This window comes from Psittacula echo, assembly GCF_963264785.1.
Source record: "Psittacula echo genome assembly, chromosome: Z".
Classification (NCBI taxonomy): Eukaryota; Metazoa; Chordata; class Aves; order Psittaciformes; family Psittacidae; genus Psittacula; species Psittacula echo.
Genome location: NC_137742.1, coordinates 14400664 through 14420977, shown reverse-complemented (window position 1 = coordinate 14420977; position 20314 = coordinate 14400664). Strand labels below are relative to the sequence as shown.

Below are 20314 nucleotides of genomic sequence, written 5' to 3'. Positions count from 1 at the left end.
TTGTCCTGCTAGTATTTGAACAACTAAAGAAAAAAAAAAACCAACAAACAACAACCCCATAGATAAAAAGGGGAAAATACTGTTAATTTACTTAGCTGGATGCAGTAACCAAGTTAGAAGTATTGATTGTGTGTTTATAAATGTTAGGAATTTTACAACTGGTATTTAAAAAAATAAAACCATTTTCAGGCTCTGTTAAGTGTTTTTACTTTCCAGTTCATTAAAACAAAAAAAAAAAAAAGTGCACAGAACTGAGCAACATATTCACTGATTATTTTTTTTTTTATTATTTAAATGACAATCTCTCTTTTTTTTTTTTATCCCCAGTTAACACATGTCTAGCAAGATCAATGTTGTTGCCTGTTAACTCTTTTTAAGTGGGAAGCAAACATACACCATGACCACTGCTAATTTGGAACATATTTTCATTAATTCTTTCTGGTGCGAGCATAAAGGGAGAAATCAAGGAATAAGTGAACTTGGTGAATTCCAGATAAAAATGGCTGGAAAAAGTATGTGTTTTCCACATTTGTAGTGTTGGACTCACGCTTTCTCTACCTTACATCTTGGTTTCACTATCTAATGGTTTCTCACTCTCATTTTCTTGTGAGATCAGTTGGTATGGTTTCTTCATTTCATTCTCCTCTATCACAGAATTACCCATTTCAGCATCCCTGTTCTTCAGCTCATGTCGAGATAAGTGTTCAACAATTCCTGCTCCAATGGAATCTCCCAAGACATTGGTAGTGGTACGGAGGCGATCCCTAAGGAGAAACAGAAAGTTATCTTTGATTTCACCATTTGTTCACTGAAGCATGCAGACTAGCTCTTAAAATGGCCTTTATAAAGCTATTGATTCAGTTATTTTATGTATATTCATTTGACCTTTAATGCCATGATTTCTTCTACGGAAATTAACAAATATAACAGCATTTGGAGTCATAAAATGTGTTAATAGTCTTGGCAACTTCATAGCAAGAAATAGCTGTGTGATGAGGATGACAAAAGGAACACATGGAAGATGCTTCTTTGAGGCATATCTGTACTCTGACGTTTGGGTTTATATCCTCTGAACATTTAAGCCAATAAGTACCTTTTTAGGATCGTTTTTCTCCTCACCATAAACTATGGTCAGCAATTTAGGGTGGAACTATGCTGAAATTATTAAAATTAAACTACAACAATTTAGCCCTCTTAAAGGGCCCTGTCCAGAAGATGTAGAAAGCAGCTTGAGAAGGAGTAACTGGCACTGCTACTCTGTGTCTACCTACAATAAGGCTGTGGGCATGTGGTTAGATAATCATTTGAAGACATTAAGTTCTGATAACAACACGGGCAACTTCTTGCAGGAATCACTTGAGAAGACCAAAGGGTAAAAGCCTTCAGAAATGCTAACTCGTAACTGCAGGGTGAAAGAGAGGTTTGAGGAAACCTTCTGCTTTTGATTTAGTTCCTGGACTTAAGGTGTTTCCCCATATACTTACAAGTGTCAGTTAGTCTTCTATAGAGGAATGGAAAAACTAGGGGGCAATACATTGTGGTAGCTGGATAAGAGAGTTACACAACTCTTTTTCATTACATGGGGTAGACATATGAACTTTCCCAAGATTAGTCAGCAGGGATGCAATGAACTAGGTTGGATCTGAACCAACTCTGAGCCTGATTGATGGAAGGGTTTTCATCGCCATCCTACAGAAAATAGAAGACTAAAGCAATTTTTTGCTAATTTGATTACAGTGTGTCTGGAACACCCTTCTATAGTACCTTAAAGATCCAGGTTTCTAAGTAACCCTTTTCATTAAGTAACACCCTCCACCACCTGCTCCAAGAAAATCCCTTAATTGCAAGAAATTGTGATTTTGTTTTTAAACACTTCTTTCCAACTGCCTTCCACAGCAAAAAGAAGTACACCATTGACTGCAGTATTGCCAGGATGTCCCTGGCAATTGCACTTCTAAATATGGTCCAAGACTTTAGTGACTCCATAAAAATACTTACAAGAACCAGTCCACTGCAATGATAAGAGTGATATCATCTGTAGGCAAACCTACTGATGTAAGTACAATGACCATGGTGACCAGTCCAGCTTGGGGAATGCCTGCAGCCCCAATACTGGCAGCTGTAGCTGTGATGCTGTGCAAAGAGATGGCAAGAGCAATTAGTCAACTTCCATAATAAAGTCCCCTTATCATCTGGCAAACGTTAAAAGCAGATATGAAACAAGAAGGCATTTACTCAGTAGTAAATAAGAAGATGAGTCCAGTCCCTTATCTGAACACTGCATAGCTGCAGGGGAGTGTGGATCTTAACCCAAAAATGTTTACACTAAACCTTTACCCAGAACCCTTGAAAAATGTTTTTTTTTAGGTGTTAAATCCCCTGCTGGATGCTAAGGGCCAGACAAAAACATTATAGCTACCTGCCCCTACCAACTGAGTAAACTCACACCACAAGCTCAAGCATGTTAAAAAACAAGCTGTGGAGGTAATTTTGTCCTGGCAGATCTAATGCAAGAACTTTTATTCTCTGTTCATCTCACTGTACATATACTTCATGCCAGGTGAATTATATGTCCTCCAGCAGTTGGCGTTCTGCCATCAGAAAACAGAAACCTGCCAGAAACCCTGAGTCATGCAGTCTAGTAACTTGACATAAATATGATTGTTCACACCTAGTTTAGGAAGAATTTGTTTTGTCAGGTTATTTGCCAGGGCGTAGCTCTAGTACTAATGAATGCAGATGATTGACTCGGAGCACGAAGGCAGAGTTTTGCTTTCTGTTGATGAATTTTGAATTATGCTGGTGGTTTTATGGAGACAAGTACTTCTTAAAAATCTTCTACCTTCCCAGTTCTCCATATATGAACTTTAAGTCTTCCCAAGTGATAAATATGTCTCCCTGTCCTACAGTGTCCCTCTTTTGCCTTGACAACATTTCTTTCTTCTGCACATGTACCCATCACCCTTTAACTATTTGAGCAATATAAGGAAATTAATGCAGATCATTTATCATAGGGTGCTACTTAGAGGGTTGTTTACAGTTCTATTTCAAATATAAAGGCTTGTGTGCTTGAAAATGTACTTATCTTCTCCACCTGTATCAGCTGATGTAATAAAAGGTGTTACTGCTCCTTACACAGCTTGTTCTACTTGTATTCTGTACTTTCAGGACTAGGAAAACAGTACTTCTCCTAGCATTAGTACTCTGCTGCTTTATGCTATTGCTTTGTACAGGCATTACAAACTATGTGATACTGATTGTAAGTCTATAGCTTCCAACAGCTGCATGAGTTCTTAAGAAACAAAATTTAAAAGTAATTGAAAACTGTTCTGGTTGCCTCTACTAAGTGTCATGTTGCAGTTTTTTGAAGGTATACTAATGGACAGTGTGTGCAGAACATGTAAATCATTACAGCTGTTCAGCTACTGTAGCAGTTCTTGGTTTTAGCTCTAGATGCTTTTGTTTAATCCCACATACAACAGCAAGGTGTCATTACAGGACACTTTTATAAGACATAGGTAATAATGGTTTCTGTACCTGATTGTGATAATCTGCCCAAAGTTCAGATCAAAGTTGTTAACCTGTGCAATGAAAATTGCAGCCAATGCCTCATATAAAGCAGTTCCATCCATATTAATTGTAGCACCAACTGGGAGTACAAATCTTGTAACTCGTTTGTCCACTCCATTTATTTCTTCTAGACACTTGAATGTAACAGGCAGTGTGGCAGAACTAAAACAAAAAGAAAGAAGTTAATATAAGATACAGATTCCACAAAAATGGAATGAAAAGAGTGCCACACATTGTGATGACAAGAGAGATTGCTCTGTATGTCTTAGTTTTTATGTGATCTGGCAGAATATTTTTCTAAAAATGCAAAGGCCTTTAAACACTTCTAATGATGGAGATTCTCCTGATGATCTTGGAATTTTTTCCAGTGGTTAATTACTGTCACTCTCTGTGCAACACCTAGTCTGAAAGTGTTTAATTTCAGTAATTTGTCATGAGATTCTACCGCTGGGCGGAAGAATCCTACTTCTCATTTTTCGTGTCATGGAGTTATTACTGAATCATCTTAAAGCATTGTTTTCCCTAAGTTACACAAATTGAGCTATTGAAGCCTTCTGTAAACAGCATGTTTTCTCTTATTTATTTGCTAGTTCCCCTGGAAACGGCATTTGATGGACAGTTGCATTACTTCATTGCTTGTGGGTTAACACCAGTAGGCAGCAAAGCATCACATAGCCACTTACTTACATGCCCTTATACCTTGAGTGAAAGGGGCAAAGAGGAAAGGAACACTAAAAATAAGCAGATGCAGGGGTTGAGATTTGTGGGGGAAAAATAAAACATTTAATAAGTGAATGATAAACAGAAGAAAAGAGAAAAAAACCAAAATAGAACAAGTGATGCAAAGGCAATCACTTACAGCCTCCCACAGACAGACCAATGGCCAGTAAATTCCCTAGTAAAACGTGGCTAGCCTACCTAAAATCACCTCTTTTGCCTTTTGATTGTTGAGCATACTGTATATGGCATGGAATCTTCCTGGTTGTGTGCCTTCTCAATCTATTGCACATCCCTCAATCTACTCACTGAAGAGTCGAATGAGAAATAGAGAAGGCCTCAATGCTGTGTAAATACTGTTCAGCAATAGCTAGAAAATCAGTGTGTGATCAATGTTGTTTTGGTCACATCCCATTACAAACTATCTGAAAATCTTAAAACATCAAGACTAAAGCAGAAGGATTCCAGCCATACAGTCGGCATCACCAAACAGACTAATTTAATCTCTGTTTAGTGATTTTTATAGAAAATCGAGTTCAAGTCAGTATAATGAAAACAATTATTTCTGTTGGAGAGTAGCAGAACAGAAATAAAGTGCCCATGTGAAACCTTGAATAACCAATTACAATAAACAATTCTTTCTTAAATCAGTAATATTATAAAAAACATATGGCCTTAAAATACTGTATTATACCTGGAAGATGTTCCCAAAGCTGTGACTAATGCCTGGATTAAGCCTCCAATAAATACCCAAGGGTTCTTACGAGTGATCAGGAAGTAGAGAAGAGGTAGGACAATGACAGCATGAATTAGTAAACCGATGATAACTGTTACAGTATACATGGCAAGCTGACCACCGATCACACCCATATCTTCCATCTCAACAATTTTTCCAGCAATCAAGAAGAGGATTCCAAGTGGAGCATACCTTCAAATAAGAAACAAAATCAGTATTGTACTAAAAGTAGAAATTCACTCCCCCATAAAGACTTTTTATATCCAAGCATGATCATAGGATTTCACAGTCAGGACGTCTGTAATCATTCAGAAGCATTTCAAGAGTTTAACTTCTCACAGTTCAACCTGGATTAAACCACAGTGGTGAATGTTTCTGATAGGCTCCACTGGATTCAGGATCTGATAAGGATTTCAAGATGCATAGCATGCCTGTCAGACATGTAGGGAGATTGGGTCCCTTTGGAATTCAAGTGTAATTTAAAAGCTAGTTTAGCCAATTCTGTTATAATTCTGTCTGTATGAATGAAGGCTCAATAGACATACTCGTAGACTAGGCCATGCACCTAGTTCTGTCTTCTCACCAGTGCTGTTTCCCATGTTGCTGGGAAAACATCTGATAATTCCAAGCTGCTTCTGGCCATACCCCATTTTATACAGTGGGGCACTTGATAAATACATTAGCATGAAACTGTCTGTATGACAGATTTTAGCTGCATTGCGGGACAGCAACCAATGTGGTATGATCTATCTTCTCCTACGGGTAAGCACAACTATAGATGAAGAAAGAGAGTGCTGAGCATAAAACCCTAATGTAATTCTGATGCAGCTGGACTTTATATCTATAAATGTCCACTTGCCTGTTCATACTAAGTTACCACAGAACAAAATTCACCCAGCATATCTCAATTGCATTTTTAAGCCATCAAATCCATGTAAAAAATTCTCAGAAGTAACAATGCTCTCTAAACCTTCTGCTCGACAAAAAATGCTTCTTCGTCCCTGAAAAGACTTCATACCTACTAAGGGAAAAGGTACTGAGTTTATTTGCCTATTGAACACAATAAAGGAAGTAGGAAAATTCTATGTATGTTTAAGCAGTGCAGCTACAATGCAAGGACATACATATACACTACCCAACTGCAGGAACCAGTTAAGTTGGAAACTAATGATAACAAGGTCTTGCTGTGTAGAAATAAGATTATGGGAGAGATTTGTCGGTTTCCTTTGGTAAAGTCAGATTAGGATATTAGGAAACTTTGATAGCATACTGTTGTGATTGCTATCTTTATGAAGACATAGAATGGCTCAGTATAAGGTTAGCAAGTTCTGCCACAGACCCTGATTTTTCTTATGTCTAAAGCTAAACACAATGAAAGAGTAGATTGTTGACATTGTGCTGAACAAAATGTCAACGCTTTGTTGTGTGTCAACAAAATTGTTGACATACAGAATTACAGTTCTTGGGTTTATGTACAAAAAAAAGCTTGAGGTAGTTAAGATCTTATTGTCTGATTTCCTGCCAAACAGACTGTTGCTATCCAGTACCTGACTGTGATGAAAAAGTGTTGTTAATAACTTAAAATGGAATTTATCAAAGAGGCACTTACCACATGATTAGAGCTACCAATCTCATGATTGCCTCATTAAGGCTATCAAAGAAGTCTTTTAGTGCTTGACCTTGCTCCCTCATGCTTCCAATCACCAGGCCAAAGCTTATTGAGAAAACCACCAAGCCAAGGGCATTCACTCCATTTACAGAACCTGGAACAGGAACTATTTCCTCTTTCAGCTGGGTGAGGGTTTCCATTGCTTCTGACACATTGCTTATTATGGAAGCCACTGTGGAAGTGTCATTGGATGGAATACCTACTTTAAACATTCTCTTTTCATAGTTAGTTTTGAACTGTTAAAACAAAAATAATAGAAAGATAGGAATTCTGTGAATCATAGCAAACAAATTAAAAAATCACACATTAAGTTATTACTTACTACTGTAGAACATTTGAGCTAGTTATGTAATATTTGTTAGTAAAATGTACCGCAAAGAAAACCTGACTTTCCTGAAAGCAAAAAAAAAAAAGATCCATGTTAATTTCAAGAGCTAAATCTTCACCTTCAGTTTCTGTAACTCATTTTCTCATGAGTATGTCAAAATCGAAGATGCAGATTTGCTGTGCTCATGAGTTTTGTGACAAAAGTATTGCTTCTCAGTTTGCATTTTTATAAATCGGTATTTTTCCCAACAACGTATTTACATCTGTTAAATAAAGGAGTCTTTCTTGGCTAGTGAGAATATTTTATATGCTCTGGAGTTTACTTATTTTTTCCTCTTTTTTGAATTACAAAAAAATAGATTGAAAGTAACTCAAATATAATACACCTCTATTTTCCTTTGCTATGGCAAAGCTGTTAGTTTTTCTATGATTTGCAGTAACAAATCATCACTTTTCTTAACTAGGAATGGGTTCTACCTTAAATGGTTCTATTACAGAGTGGGTAAATGAACTTCAAAATCTTGATATGCTCCTAAACATCTACTCTGAAAAACAGTCCTTCATCACCTAATGCTTTTCTAAAGAGAAATGTTCATTCTCAATATTTCTATCTTAGCTCAAAAAGCCTTGCAGTCTGTCCTGATTAAATTCTACTGAACCCAAGGAATACTAAGTATCATTAGTAAAATATTTCTAATGTATCTCAGGATACTAAATGCCCTATTAAAGCAATGGGATGTTGGTGTCAAGGTCATTCAGCAACTTTGGATTTTTATTCCTTTGGGCCTGCCAGCAAAAGACAAATACTAAGTCCAGGAGCTGTGGTATTATTAGTAATATCTAGAGACTGTTGCACACTGCAGTAGTATTTGAGTGACATGGAGTGCTTATGATCAAGATGAGAAACCTGAATATCAGCATCTATCAACTCTGCTGTAATTTTCTGTTATTTTTCACACCTGAATAGTTTTATGCACTCCTTCCACATATTTGGCATATCCAAAGCTTTACGTCTTTCAAACTTTCAACTAAAACTTGTTTACAGGAGATTTATGGAAAGTTTCTGAATAAGACATAGCAGAATAAGTATCTTTGGAGGCTGGATATTCTTGAGTTTTAAATGAAATTTGCTAAAACACTTCAAGATTTGGGCTGTGGTTAGATGAGATTGCTGAGCTGCAATCAGTTGGCAGACACAGAAAGGCCCAGTTCCACTCCTTTACCTACCCATATCCAATCTGTGATGATTTCCCCTCTGTGTCTCCTTTTGTCAGTGCCTCTTTCTGTGAGGGAGTAGTTATTACAGTGGAAATGGAAATTTTCTAGAAGTTCTTACTAAAGGGTTTTTAATTCAGTCCTGACAGCAATGTTAAAATACTGCCTAACATTGTACATTCAACACTTCCAATTCTTCTAATTTCCATTACTATTTTTCAGTAGAAAAAAACCCTCAGGTAAAAATTCCTTAAGGTGAATATCTGATGGTTGGAATTATGCTGGACTTGTGGCATACAGGTTAGACTAACATAAAAAAAGCAAGCCATTTAATGAGGACTGGAATTAAAGCATGATTTCCTACTGAATTTCCTATTTATTTCCTAATTTCCCTAGCACATCATAACTGATGTCCTGATTCTCCTCCATTACCCTCAGGTCCTTCTTTCATTCCTTCTTATTTGACTAGGTCAAAAGAAACACGTGATAGGCTGTTAGTGTTAGATGTGTGCTGCCTGGCTGGTTAGCTGCTGCCTGTTGGAACAGGCCATGAGCTAAGTCAGAGGTGTCCTTCTTTCAGTTGGCAGCAAAGCCTTGATTTTTGTCTGAGAATTGCCCCCCTCATATCAAATTAGGCTGGAATTATCCTTTGGCTCAGAAGTTATGACAAGGTACTAGAGAAGAATTTGGACAGCTACAGGGGAGAAAGCACAATCACTGAAGTTCCTTACCTTTAAAAACCCCAGTTAGAAATCATTTTAGGTTGTAATAAGCATACGTCCTCTTTTTAGTTCTGATTCTGGAATTCTGGCCCAGCAGGAAGATACCTTTAATTCTTTATTTGTTAGGTCTCCTTATAATATAGATTTTAGGACCTCGCTTAGCAAAGTCCATTTCAGCTAGCAGATGGATACACACATATGAAGATCTTATCTGCTGACTCACATCGCTGGTCAGACTTAAGTACTCAGGCACTTTGGAATGGAGAGCCACCCTTCAAGATGACCTGGATAGTCTGGAAGAGTGGGGTAACAAGAATCTTATAAAATTCAGCAAGCACATGTGTAAGGTCTTACACCTGGGTAAACACAGTCCAAGAGTGAAGCACAGGCTGGGGTCTACCCAGCCAGGGAGCAGCTCTGTGGGGGTCCTGGTGAACAGCAAGCTCAGTAAGAGTGAACAGTGTGATGCTGCTGCAGCAAAGAAAGCCAAAAGGATGCTGGGTTACATCAACAAAAGCATCATCAACAGAGATAAAGAAGTCATCATCCCACTCTGCTCACCATTTGTGAGGCCACATCTGGATTACTGTATTCAGTTTTAGTCCCAAATGCACAAAACAGATGCGGACAGGCTAGCGAGGGTCCAAAGAAAGGCCACAAAGAGGAAATTCTAATTGGACACAAGTGGAAAATTTTTCATGACAAGAATAATCAGCCATTGGAATAACCTCCCTGGGGAAGTGGTGGACTCCCCAGCATGAGGTACTTTCAAGATTCAGCTGACAGGGTGCTGGGACGTCTAGTCTAGACCATGCTTTTGCCATGAAAGGTTGGACTAGATGATCCTTGCAGTCCCTTCCAACTTGGTGTTCTATGATTCTATGAAATGTTACAGAGAAAATACGAAAATGTGAAAATATGAAATGATAATAGTCTTTCTAGAACCCCTTCCAGATTCAAAATGGGAATCTGAAGAATGGGAATCAGAGCAACCTTATTTCTTCTAGAACAGCCACTCGAGCTATTCTGTTTTTCATTATTGCTAAATGACTTTCTGGATGTGTCTGTCTTCTTATGCCCAAAGTAGTCAATGAAATGTCATGAGAAGTTTCCTGGAGAAGCAAAAGAATTTAAGTAAAGCCAAATATGGAAAATGCAAAGGAGATATCTACTAAGGAAAAAGTGTAGGTTAAGCTTTATCCCTGTTAGTGTTTGTTCAGAAGACACTAAAGACTACATACAAGATTGCTTGATCATCACAAAAGGAATGGTGAAAGCCAACATTTTATAGGAAGTGACAATGAAAGACCACCTTTCGGATAATACAAAATTACAAAGGTTTTGAAATAGACGAGGTAATAGCAGAGTTGACTATTGCTGCTCTGCAGAGAAACTGGCAATGAGAGATCATTTTATGAGCTTTTAAGGGATTCCTACTTTCATTCAGATCTCTATCTTGGTGTGAATCAGAGTTCTCAGCTGTTTGTATAGCTCTTTAAAATGAATTGTAATCAAGTTAGCCCATTATGAAAAAGACAACATAATTACTTTATTGCATAATAGAATGAATTAGCTGTTTACACTTTACTATTATTTTGTTTTCGTTAGTGGTATGAGAAACCCACAGTCATTTGACTTCAATGTATCACATGACTTTTCAAGAAGCCACATTATAACATGGCAGTAGCACATTCCAGTGGTTAACTTGCAGACAAGGTAATTGTATGGGTAACTGCTCTGAAAACTCATAATATACTGACAGTACTGTGAGATGGTGTAATCAGCACTGAGTGCTAAGTCTATATGATGGTGCAATTTTTAATGAATGATGATTTTAAAAGCAACAAGTTTGCACAAATTCAAGCCTAAAAAATGAAAAAAAATTAAAATAAGTCATTGATATCCCATCTTCCTAGGTTTTTTTTCTTTCCATAAGGACATGTGTTAAACTGCCTGCACAAGAGCCGATGACATGGGTGAAAATATGTCTTAACTAGCCAAAATTATCATGAGGAATAGACGGCATATATTAGTTAGTATTCATATTTAGGTACATGATTAACACTTCTAATCCCCCATATGAGTTCAGGAAAGAATACTTAATTAAAAATAGCTCAGAAGAAATGCAGTTATCAGATGGAACTGTACAGTTCTTTGAGCTTCAGCTGACATCAAATTCCACTTATTCACAACAGAATTACTCTCCCTGAATTGTTAGACTGATCTTGTTTCTCTTGATGTCCCAAGTTCACTTGTGTTTCTTCTGTATTTTGATATATCTCCAGAGCACAGCACAAAGAACAAGCAGTTAAAAAGCACTATCTGCTTAATAAGCAGGCTGGTTATGACTGCTTAGCCACAGGCTAGATACCTGTTTTTGAAACCAGCGAAGAAAGAGAAATTAAGAGATAATGGCCAGAGCTGAAAGATAAATCCAAAGATTTATTTAGATATCCCTAAACTGGGGATGGATATAGTGGTATAGATAAAATTTTTAGCAAAATAACCCAGTTTTAGGTAAGTGTGGAATATTTGTCTGCATTTGGTCTTTTCAGATTGTCCTGTTACTGATACAAGATTTTTATCAGTATGATCACTGCATGGCAAAGGTAGCAACATATGTCATACAGAAATAGCAGCATCAGAGAGTATGCTGTTTGGATTAATGATCTGTTGTTTCCAATCATCCCTATCTGTCACTGATTTAATTGGATGAGGTCCTGATTGAGACAGGATGCCAACAGGACTCTGGTCTTTCACAAGGACAGAAGGAGTAACTAGTGAAGAACAGAGTGAAGCTAAAGCCAAACATTTTCCAGATTATTCTCTTAACTTGATCAGCTAGACAAGGGTGTCTCTTTGAACTTTCCTGGGCATGGAGCTAAATAGATCAGCTAAACCTGAAATGGTTCTGCCAGTTCTTAGCTGAAAGGTTTGAATGAAAGGATTCCCTCGGGCTTTTTTTGTAGGCTTCTTTTTCTTGTCTACTGGGACTCCTCCTGGCTTCTGGGATCCATATCTGGGAGTCCTTTTAGTAGGATATAGGCCATTTTGTTGCACCACACTTCCTGTTGCTGGGGAAGAAACTGGAAAGAAGAAGGAAGAGGAGAAGAAGCAAGAGGGGCAGCTTTACCTCACAGACTCACTGGGAAAGAAAAACAGAAAAGTGAATCCAAAGGACCAGAAGATTGCACGAGGAGCAGTAGAAAACTTAGGAAGATCCTTCCGAAATAAGCCCTAAGGTCTCAGTTTTCCTTCATGACTCTTCTTCTCCCAGCAGCAATCCTACAAAAGCTTTCTCAACTCCATCTAGAAGCCCTCCCCAGGCTGGTTACCCTCTTCACACAACTCTATTTAGTTTTGCAGGAGAGCAATTCCACATACAGAAAATCAACTATTCTTCTCTAAAATTAGTTATGTAAAGGGAAGTACAATTTTCCATGTCTTGGTGTTACTCTGAGGCTAAAAACTTTTGAAATTATAGCTGGTTCTCTGTGTTAATAGAGGTGCTTTGGGAAGTGCTTGCTATTGCAGGGGAAACTAACGGAGTCAAACCTTGCTGTGAAGACTAACACAGTAATTAGAGGACTTGTCTGCTGGCCATAGTTAGAAAGAAAAACCTTCCAGTGGGTTTCAAAGCAGATCTCTGTCAGGAAAGATACCTGCCTAAGGATGCTGTAAGACAGAATGTGAGCACCTAATATATCAACAGCTGTGTTTTGAATGCAGAGTGCATATGCCAGTGATGGATTCCAGATGTGCAAAACTCTGGATCAATATTACACCTTTGAGTATGTACAACTATGAGTAATTTGTGTTGTGTTTGGGCCAGCAAACACAAGTATTGTTACAGAACCAAATTATTGCCAGATGGATCATCCTTCTTCATAAATCTTCTGAGAAACATATGAAAAACCTGATGTAAACTTTTGAAAAGAAAGTTGAGTCAGATGTACAAAGTCACCTGGATACTTATCAGTCTTACACATACTTGTTTCTCCTGCAAAACACTTATAATTTAAAAAATCTGTTACAACAAAATAATTATATCTAAAAATCTAGGGTTTGGTACGTGATTGAAAATGCAATAGTATCAGTATGACAGATTTAAAATCCTGCTTCAATAATCGTATCTGCTGATGAAATTCAGAAAAAACATTCATTAAACATTTCCAGGTTTGTGAACCATTTTTTGCAAATCCCTTTAAGCTGTAAAGCACATTGGAAATGCAATATACTTAACGTAAGCAGAACTTATAGAACATCTTTTACTAAGAACATAGATTCAGGATAGCTAGTCACTGAGTCAAGTTTCATGTTGCTAAATGATACTTTATCAAAAGAATTTTTCAATCTTGAAACTGATGAGGTAGTTTGTCCCCATGACTCCTAATTGAAGATTTTTTCAGGACCTCACATTTTAGGTAATGCAGGTTAAAAAACTTACTAATTCCCACTTTAAATTCAGTCATAGTAATTTCCAGTTCTTCTTGTGTAAATGTTTATCTTATAGAGCTCTGTTCTCACTTTGGTTTTTGTACCTGAATACTTTTTAAATCAACCTTCTTTTTGCTTTATACACTGTGTTCTTAATCCTAGCAACTTCTCTCTCCATTATGCTTATTTTGCATGAATCTCCCTATGAATGTAATGACATGAATATACTTAACATTCCAAAGAGTCACATTCCTCTGGTTTTATTTTCTGTCTTGGAGTTATGTCAGTAATATATTCTACAGCTCAATTAGAAGTGTTAATTTTGTTTTCTTTCTAATGATGACTTCCCATCTCAAAGTAGAAATTACTTTAAATTTCTAAATATTTATTTCTATGTGCTGAAGGAGATAACTAAAAATGCCAATGTTTGCAAGAGCCAATTCACTTTGTTGTTGTGACTTTATAGTATTACAGTATGCAAAGGACATACCAACCTCTTTGGCATTTGTTAAGTATTTTGATACAAAGTGCTTGGACTTCCTTGTCATCTGTAAATTTCATAGTGTGCATCCTATGGCAATCTAATTAAAAAAAAAATTACCAATTGAGGTGCACCCAGTCCTTCAGCTACTTCCATTGCTAACTCCACAGATTTTACAATTCTTAACAATAATCTTATCCTCTGCTCAACTACTTCCTTCTATTAAAAAAGGAAAGAAGAAAATGAGCAGTCCTGTGGAAGAAAGATGGAAGGTTATTCTGGTACAATCTATGTTTCAGAAACTTGCGTTATTTTTTATCTTTTTTCATGTATCTTTAATTTTCATTTATTATGAAGTCTTTACTCTTTTCTTCTACTTATATTGTTCAGCACACCCAATATCAGACTAATGGGTTATTAACTACTTAAATCGATTCCCAAACATTTTTGAAATTAGAATTTGAAAGGCAATATGATTGCTTTTATCACTTATAAATAATAACTTCCCAAACTGAGAGATCTATTAAAAATATTTGCTGTTAAATCTGTAACTTTATGCCCTAATTATTTCACTATTTTGAGATAAAGATTATATTATTTTCTGACCTTATTACATTAAATTCTTTGAATTTTGTTTCTAGTTTAGATACAGACTTTTTTATTTTTGTACTGCTCTTCTGGATCACTGTCCTGGGTTCATCCTCATCTTTACTGAAAACAGAGACATAGCATTTGTTGATTTTGGACCTGTGTCTAGTTTATCTCTATCTTGAACAAATCTTTAATCTAGAAAGTCACTGCTTTTTATTGGTTTCTGCTGATAAAACTAAAGAAAATGTTACTATTTCTTTTCAATTCTTCTGCAAGATGCAACTCAGCTGGACTTTGGGAGGTTTCTACTTTACCCCCTTGCTTCTTGACCTCCACATTTCAGCTTTTTTTATTGCTACAGCAATAACTGGTAAATAATATGAGCTCAAGACTGTCTGTGGGGTCACTCAGATTATGGAAACACATATATGTTTTGCTGAATCTATAATGTCCTCCTTTTAAAAAAGGAATGCAACTAGTCACTATTATTTTCTTTGTAGAACAGTTTATATTAAGACAAAGCTAATAATAAAGGCACATGGGAAGCAACATAAGAGCATTACTATGCTCTTCTATCATAGGTGACAGGAAGTTCTCTAGTTTGATTTTATTGTTGATGCTCACAGAATTGTTTCCTCTGATTTGAACCCATGAACATTTCTCACCTGACAAACATCTTCCAGTCTTTGTATAAAGGGTGCATATCTCCCAATTTAATGTAACACTGCTTCTGAAAAGTAAACTTTAATGACTTTAATGAAGCTTGCTGTAGACTTATTATTTTGACATTTTGAAAAAAACTTACTTTACATTTGTTTGCCAAGTGTGTTTTCTTCACTTCTCATAGAAAACAAAGCACAGATTTAGTTGGTCTAATTTGGGTTTTTTTTGACAGCTGGCATCATACATAAGATTTATTTCTGCTGTAAGTACAAGTACGTGATATTCCTAAAGAAAATGTTGACTTCAATTTCTTACTTTGTTATGTTTTAGTTCAAAATAGCAACACATTTTTACCTGTTTAAAGCAAGCTTCCACCAGATTTGGAGGGAACATATTTCTGTGAAAAAGAAAGAAAATACCATTAGAAGCAATAAAATTCTAGTAATATCTTAAGTGGGGAAACAGCTAATGAAAGAATTGACCAGCTAATTTTCAAAGGAGTCCTAAGATCAATACGTAGTTACCCATACAGTGAGTAGAGCTTTGCATATAGCATTGGCCTGGTTAGCTTTATCAGGATGAAATGTAGTAGGTTTGGATAGATCCTGGCAATGGCAATCTCTGAATCAAATAGTGTATATCAGGTCTGGTTATGGAGCAAAATATTAGCTAAATTACCAGATGAACAAAGCTCTGTGGGTCAGTGCTGACTTTAAAATTTGTATTTATTAATGTTTTCTGAATCCAGATTAATAAGTAATGTTTAATGCATTTCTACTTCTCACTTTTTGCAGTCACATAGCCTAGCACCTCATGACATTCATCACTTGATTTAGAGTCTTTCATGATTAAGAAATAAGTATTTCTGAAGTTTGAGTATTCTTTAATAATAACACATACACATGTACTTGTTACATATGGGGGTTTGTTTCTTTGCTTTCCAGAATGGTGACATTTCTGAGGGAATTAGAAGCAGCCCATCTAAATAAATCTTGAGGAATCTGAGTGCAAACCTCTTCATGGGTCTTTCTGAAGTCCCCTTTCCTGGCAGCATGACTCTTGGAGGCCTTTATCCATGTCTCTGGCTTCTCCAAATGGGTTAGTGGAACACAAAATTTTGGTGGCTTTACCTGTGGAAAAGCTCCTGAGTTCAAAACCTCAGCTTCCCTACTCCCTGGAATACATCTATGACATATTAGCTCTATAAAAGACTTATTGCAGAGTCTCTGAGAAAGGAGAAAACAATATTTTTTATCTGTGCCCTTCTATTTCAAGCATTTACCTGCCTGCTCCTGGAATTTATTTCCCATCCATACAATTTAACAAGTTGAGTAGATGCACCCAGATTGGTGGCTATGATTCAAAATTAAGACGAATAGCTAAATCAGGGATTCAAGTGAAGTGAGAAAACTGTCAGAAGTTGGAAATAAGGAAAGCAGAGGAATTTGGTAATAAGGATTGTACTATGGAAGCAGGTGAAAAGACTCATGCAGATAGCGAAATAGAAATCTTTCTTTTGCATGTGAAAGAAAGTATTTTTGAATATTAAAAGTAGTTTCTTCTCTTGCAATGGCTTGATTCAAAAATAAATCCATGTATTCTTTTGTAGTGTTGTAGGGGTTAGTGATACTGGTATCATATAGTTGAAAGAAATTTGGCTAGCTTACGCAATTACTGTCTAAAATTCTCTACTTTTGTGTTTGTTTGAACCTAAATATTATTACTGTTGCTATTGGTACAGAAAATGTGTAATATCATAGCCATACCTGATTAAATCAAGAAAGGCATCTGCTGCTGTCACTTGCACAATTTTGCCTTCTCTGTGCATGTTTTCTTTAGTACCTTTCCCAGGGTGAATGATGACCACAATGATTATACCAATCAGTACAGCAATGATCGTAGTACTCATGTAGTAGACTACTGCTCGGACTCCCATCTTCCCTGATGCTTTACTATCCAGGGCAGCAATTCCTAGTAAATTTAAGCACAAGGACATTACCTCATACAGTTGTGAGTAAGGAGTATAAACTCAGCATGATGAAAATAGTTTTGTGCAAAGAGTCTTGATGACCATTACATTCGAAAAGCTACCCAAGGTAAGTCAGCCCTCTTCTGCAACTCGTACTGCTCCCGTCTTGTCATCCTACTCCTAATGCTTGATTTGATACGATGTTCTATTACAACAGTTGCAGCTTCCTCTGCTTTGTTAACACTTCATAAAAAGTAAAGATTATTGGTCTGTTGCAATACGGTACTGCATGCATTCCAGACAGCCAGTTTGTGGGGTTTGATTAGCACAGTTATTATAGTTGGAAAAATGTGACTTAGAAATGTGCTACATCTAATCTGAAATAGTAGGAAAGAAAACACAGTACTCTCCAGTAATCTTAATAATGTTTGCTACAATTAATGTGTATGAAGAGATTTCTTCAATCCTTAATGGAATGACCTCATTTCCTTCTGTCCCAAGCTATGGGAGTTTAAAACAGATGAACTGCCCTTAGCTTTTTTTTTTTTTTTTTCAGAAAATCCTTACCATTGTATGAATAAGCATTTAGAGTCTTTTATAAGCTTTGCAAAACTTGCAACATTAATCCCAATTTTTGGCTTGTTTTAATGCATCTGATCTAATGTGAATACTAGGGTGCTCACTATGGCATCTGCTAAAGCATTTGTTCATCAGACTTCGCTGACAAGGCTGCAGTGTGTTTTTTAAATGAAGCTGCATTTCTGCCAGGGAAAAAGCTCTGAATCTCTGAGAAGGACTGTCTCATGAAGACTGTCACAAATGGAAATGTTTTTTCTGTTTTTAGTGTTCTTCTCCTTAAAATGTCCCTTTGCTCCTCCTCCTTAAAATTTAAAATAGTCAATAACTTCCCCATAATTCATCTGGAGGGTTACACCATCTGTCTCAAAACAGTGCTGATGTTTCTTGTTGAAATCAAGCCTTCCAAGCAGAATGAAGAAAGAGGTCAATGAAGGATCTCTTCACTTTATTACCTCCTCCTATGGACCCCTGCATGACACTGTCTAATCCAGATTTCTGCAGGCTGCCTGCACATCTATCTATATACAGGTTTTGAACATATAAAATATAATGAAACTTGACCACCTTCTGCTCTAGGTGCCTGTTTCAGAGAAGAAAACATTTAAAATAAGGTAACAGTACTACATAGAATCATAGAATAGTTAGGGTTGGAAAGCACCTTAAGATCATCTAGTTCCAACCCTCCTGCCATGGGCAGGGACACCTCACACTAAAGCATGTCACCCAAGGCCTCATCCAAGCTGGCCTTGAACATCACCAAGGGTGGAGCATTCACAACCTCCCTCCGCAACACATTCCAGTGCCTCACCACCCTAACAGTAACATCAATAATATGGAAACATAAAACAAGAATCATGAACTGGAAAAATCAAATATTTTCTCAAATCCTTGTAGACATACTGTACTTCTGTCTCCTAAAGGAGGAAATATCTGCTACTGGAGTTACAGTGAAAGCAATTTAGTCACTGATGTATCTGAGATCAAGACTATGTTCCAGACACTGATCAAATCTCCAAAGCATAAAACTCATTGCATGCTTCATACCTACCCTCTCATTTCAGCAAGGTCTTGCCTGTCCTTTCGGCAAAAGCCATTACAATCAGCAAAATTTGTACACACAAAATGAATCGCAAAGGAAGACCACTAGATTTGCACCTTGAAATGCTTGATGTATGCCTGCCATTGTACTGGAAGAACAAAGTGTTACTGAGAAAGGAACTGAAAATGGAAATCCAACATTTGAAGTACTTGATCCTTCATTCCTCTCCTTAGTTTTTCCATCTGTGAAACTGGATTATAATGCTCATGGTAAGTCTCCATTTATGTTTTGAAAACCTGTGAAAATGGTAAATACTACCAAGTAATAGTTTTTTTATCTTTACAAACAGGAAGTCCTGTATCACTTCTGATGGTGGGTGCAGGATCAATTATATTTTTAAAGTCCTCAAAATAATGCAAATGCAGAATAATGCAAATATAATTAACCAATGTATAAAATAAAGTTAGTCATTTTTACAGAATTTCAGGTCTGCTACTGACTTGCACAATATTTATACCAGATAGCATTTGTTGCAAATATTTTATTTAAAGTATAAGTATGTAACTTGAAGTGTAATTTAAAAAGTGAAATACGAATCCGTACATACAAGTCCAGGCAACTTTATCTTTGTATATTTTAGTTCTTTATTCTTACTTGCTATTTCAAAAGTAGTATCAATGGGCTGTGTATTTTTTCATTTTAGCTAAGAGCATAACAGCAGCTTTAAACTTGTTTCACATCCTGAGCATAAAAAGGCTAACCTATATAGTTTGGTAGGAAGGTTTGGAAATGCACAGATATTGTATCAGCCAGTTCTCGGTATTGTGTCCTTGCCAGGTAATAGACTCAGGACCAAATTCTGAGCACTGTCAACCTAGAGGGGTTGCAGGCGTTTGTACTTACAACTCTAACCAATCCTGATCTGTCTTTGCACTCCACAATTGATACTAAGTTGAGTCTCCTGCAATCCAAAAAATCAGTTGGAGTCAGTATAGGGCTTATTTTACCACTAAAGATTTCTGTGTTGAAGGATTAGAGCTTGTGATCCTCTTTCTTTCTTGGACTGATTCTGGGATTGACTGGTGAAGTGTGTGAAAGTGGTATGTCTGGGAGCAAGAGTCATGCTCTTTTCTTTATGAGCTGTTTTCCAGCTTGTTTTCCTATTGTGCACTCTGACTGTGACTACATGGTCCCTTATTTTAGGCTGGTCAGTCTTATTCCTGCTTTTGCTATCATATAAATGACTTCTCAGCTTGAAAGTAGGGAACAGCAATTCTTCTCGTCTTACACTCTAACTGCTCGTGGCTTCCTTATAGCAGCAAGCATTAAAAGCAGAGGGATGACACGCCTAAGTATGACTAAAAGCTATATGAGGAGGAAGCAAGTTTTCACCTCAGAGAGCCCCTACTGGGGACCTGCTGGGAAACACTCTCTCCCACTGAAGTTAATAGCAACTCAAGGAACACACAAGAGGGACACTTGGTACTATACAGCGCTGAAACTGCAAAAGCTTCCAGCATATCATCAACAAGAATTTGCTAAAAAAATATTTTAAATTTGTTTTCAAAACACAAGAAAATGAAAGGGATTGTTTTCTTT

At 36.8% G+C, this 20314-nt stretch overlaps 1 protein-coding gene across 4 annotated transcripts in view; it reads right to left on the bottom strand.

Moving 5' to 3' along the window:
• Positions 1 to 559: 559 nt before the first annotated feature.
• The window catches only part of SLC1A3 (solute carrier family 1 member 3), a gene marked incomplete at both ends in the record, with an annotated part of 59814 nt that continues 40059 nt past the window's right edge, over positions 560 to 20314 (bottom strand). For 2 of the 4 annotated variants that reach the window (XM_080637389.1, XM_080637391.1), the window contains 7 exons: positions 560 to 764; positions 1999 to 2133; positions 3538 to 3732; positions 4982 to 5215; positions 6633 to 6928; positions 15483 to 15525; positions 16895 to 17099. In XM_080637389.1, coding sequence (XP_080493515.1) covers positions 560 to 764; positions 1999 to 2133; positions 3538 to 3732; positions 4982 to 5215; positions 6633 to 6928; positions 15483 to 15525; positions 16895 to 17099 — 1313 coding nt within the window. The remainder of the gene's footprint in view (positions 765 to 1998; positions 2134 to 3537; positions 3733 to 4981; positions 5216 to 6632; positions 6929 to 15482; positions 15526 to 16894; positions 17100 to 20314) is intronic. The other 2 variants (XM_080637390.1, XM_080637392.1) reach the window with 2 other exon arrangements.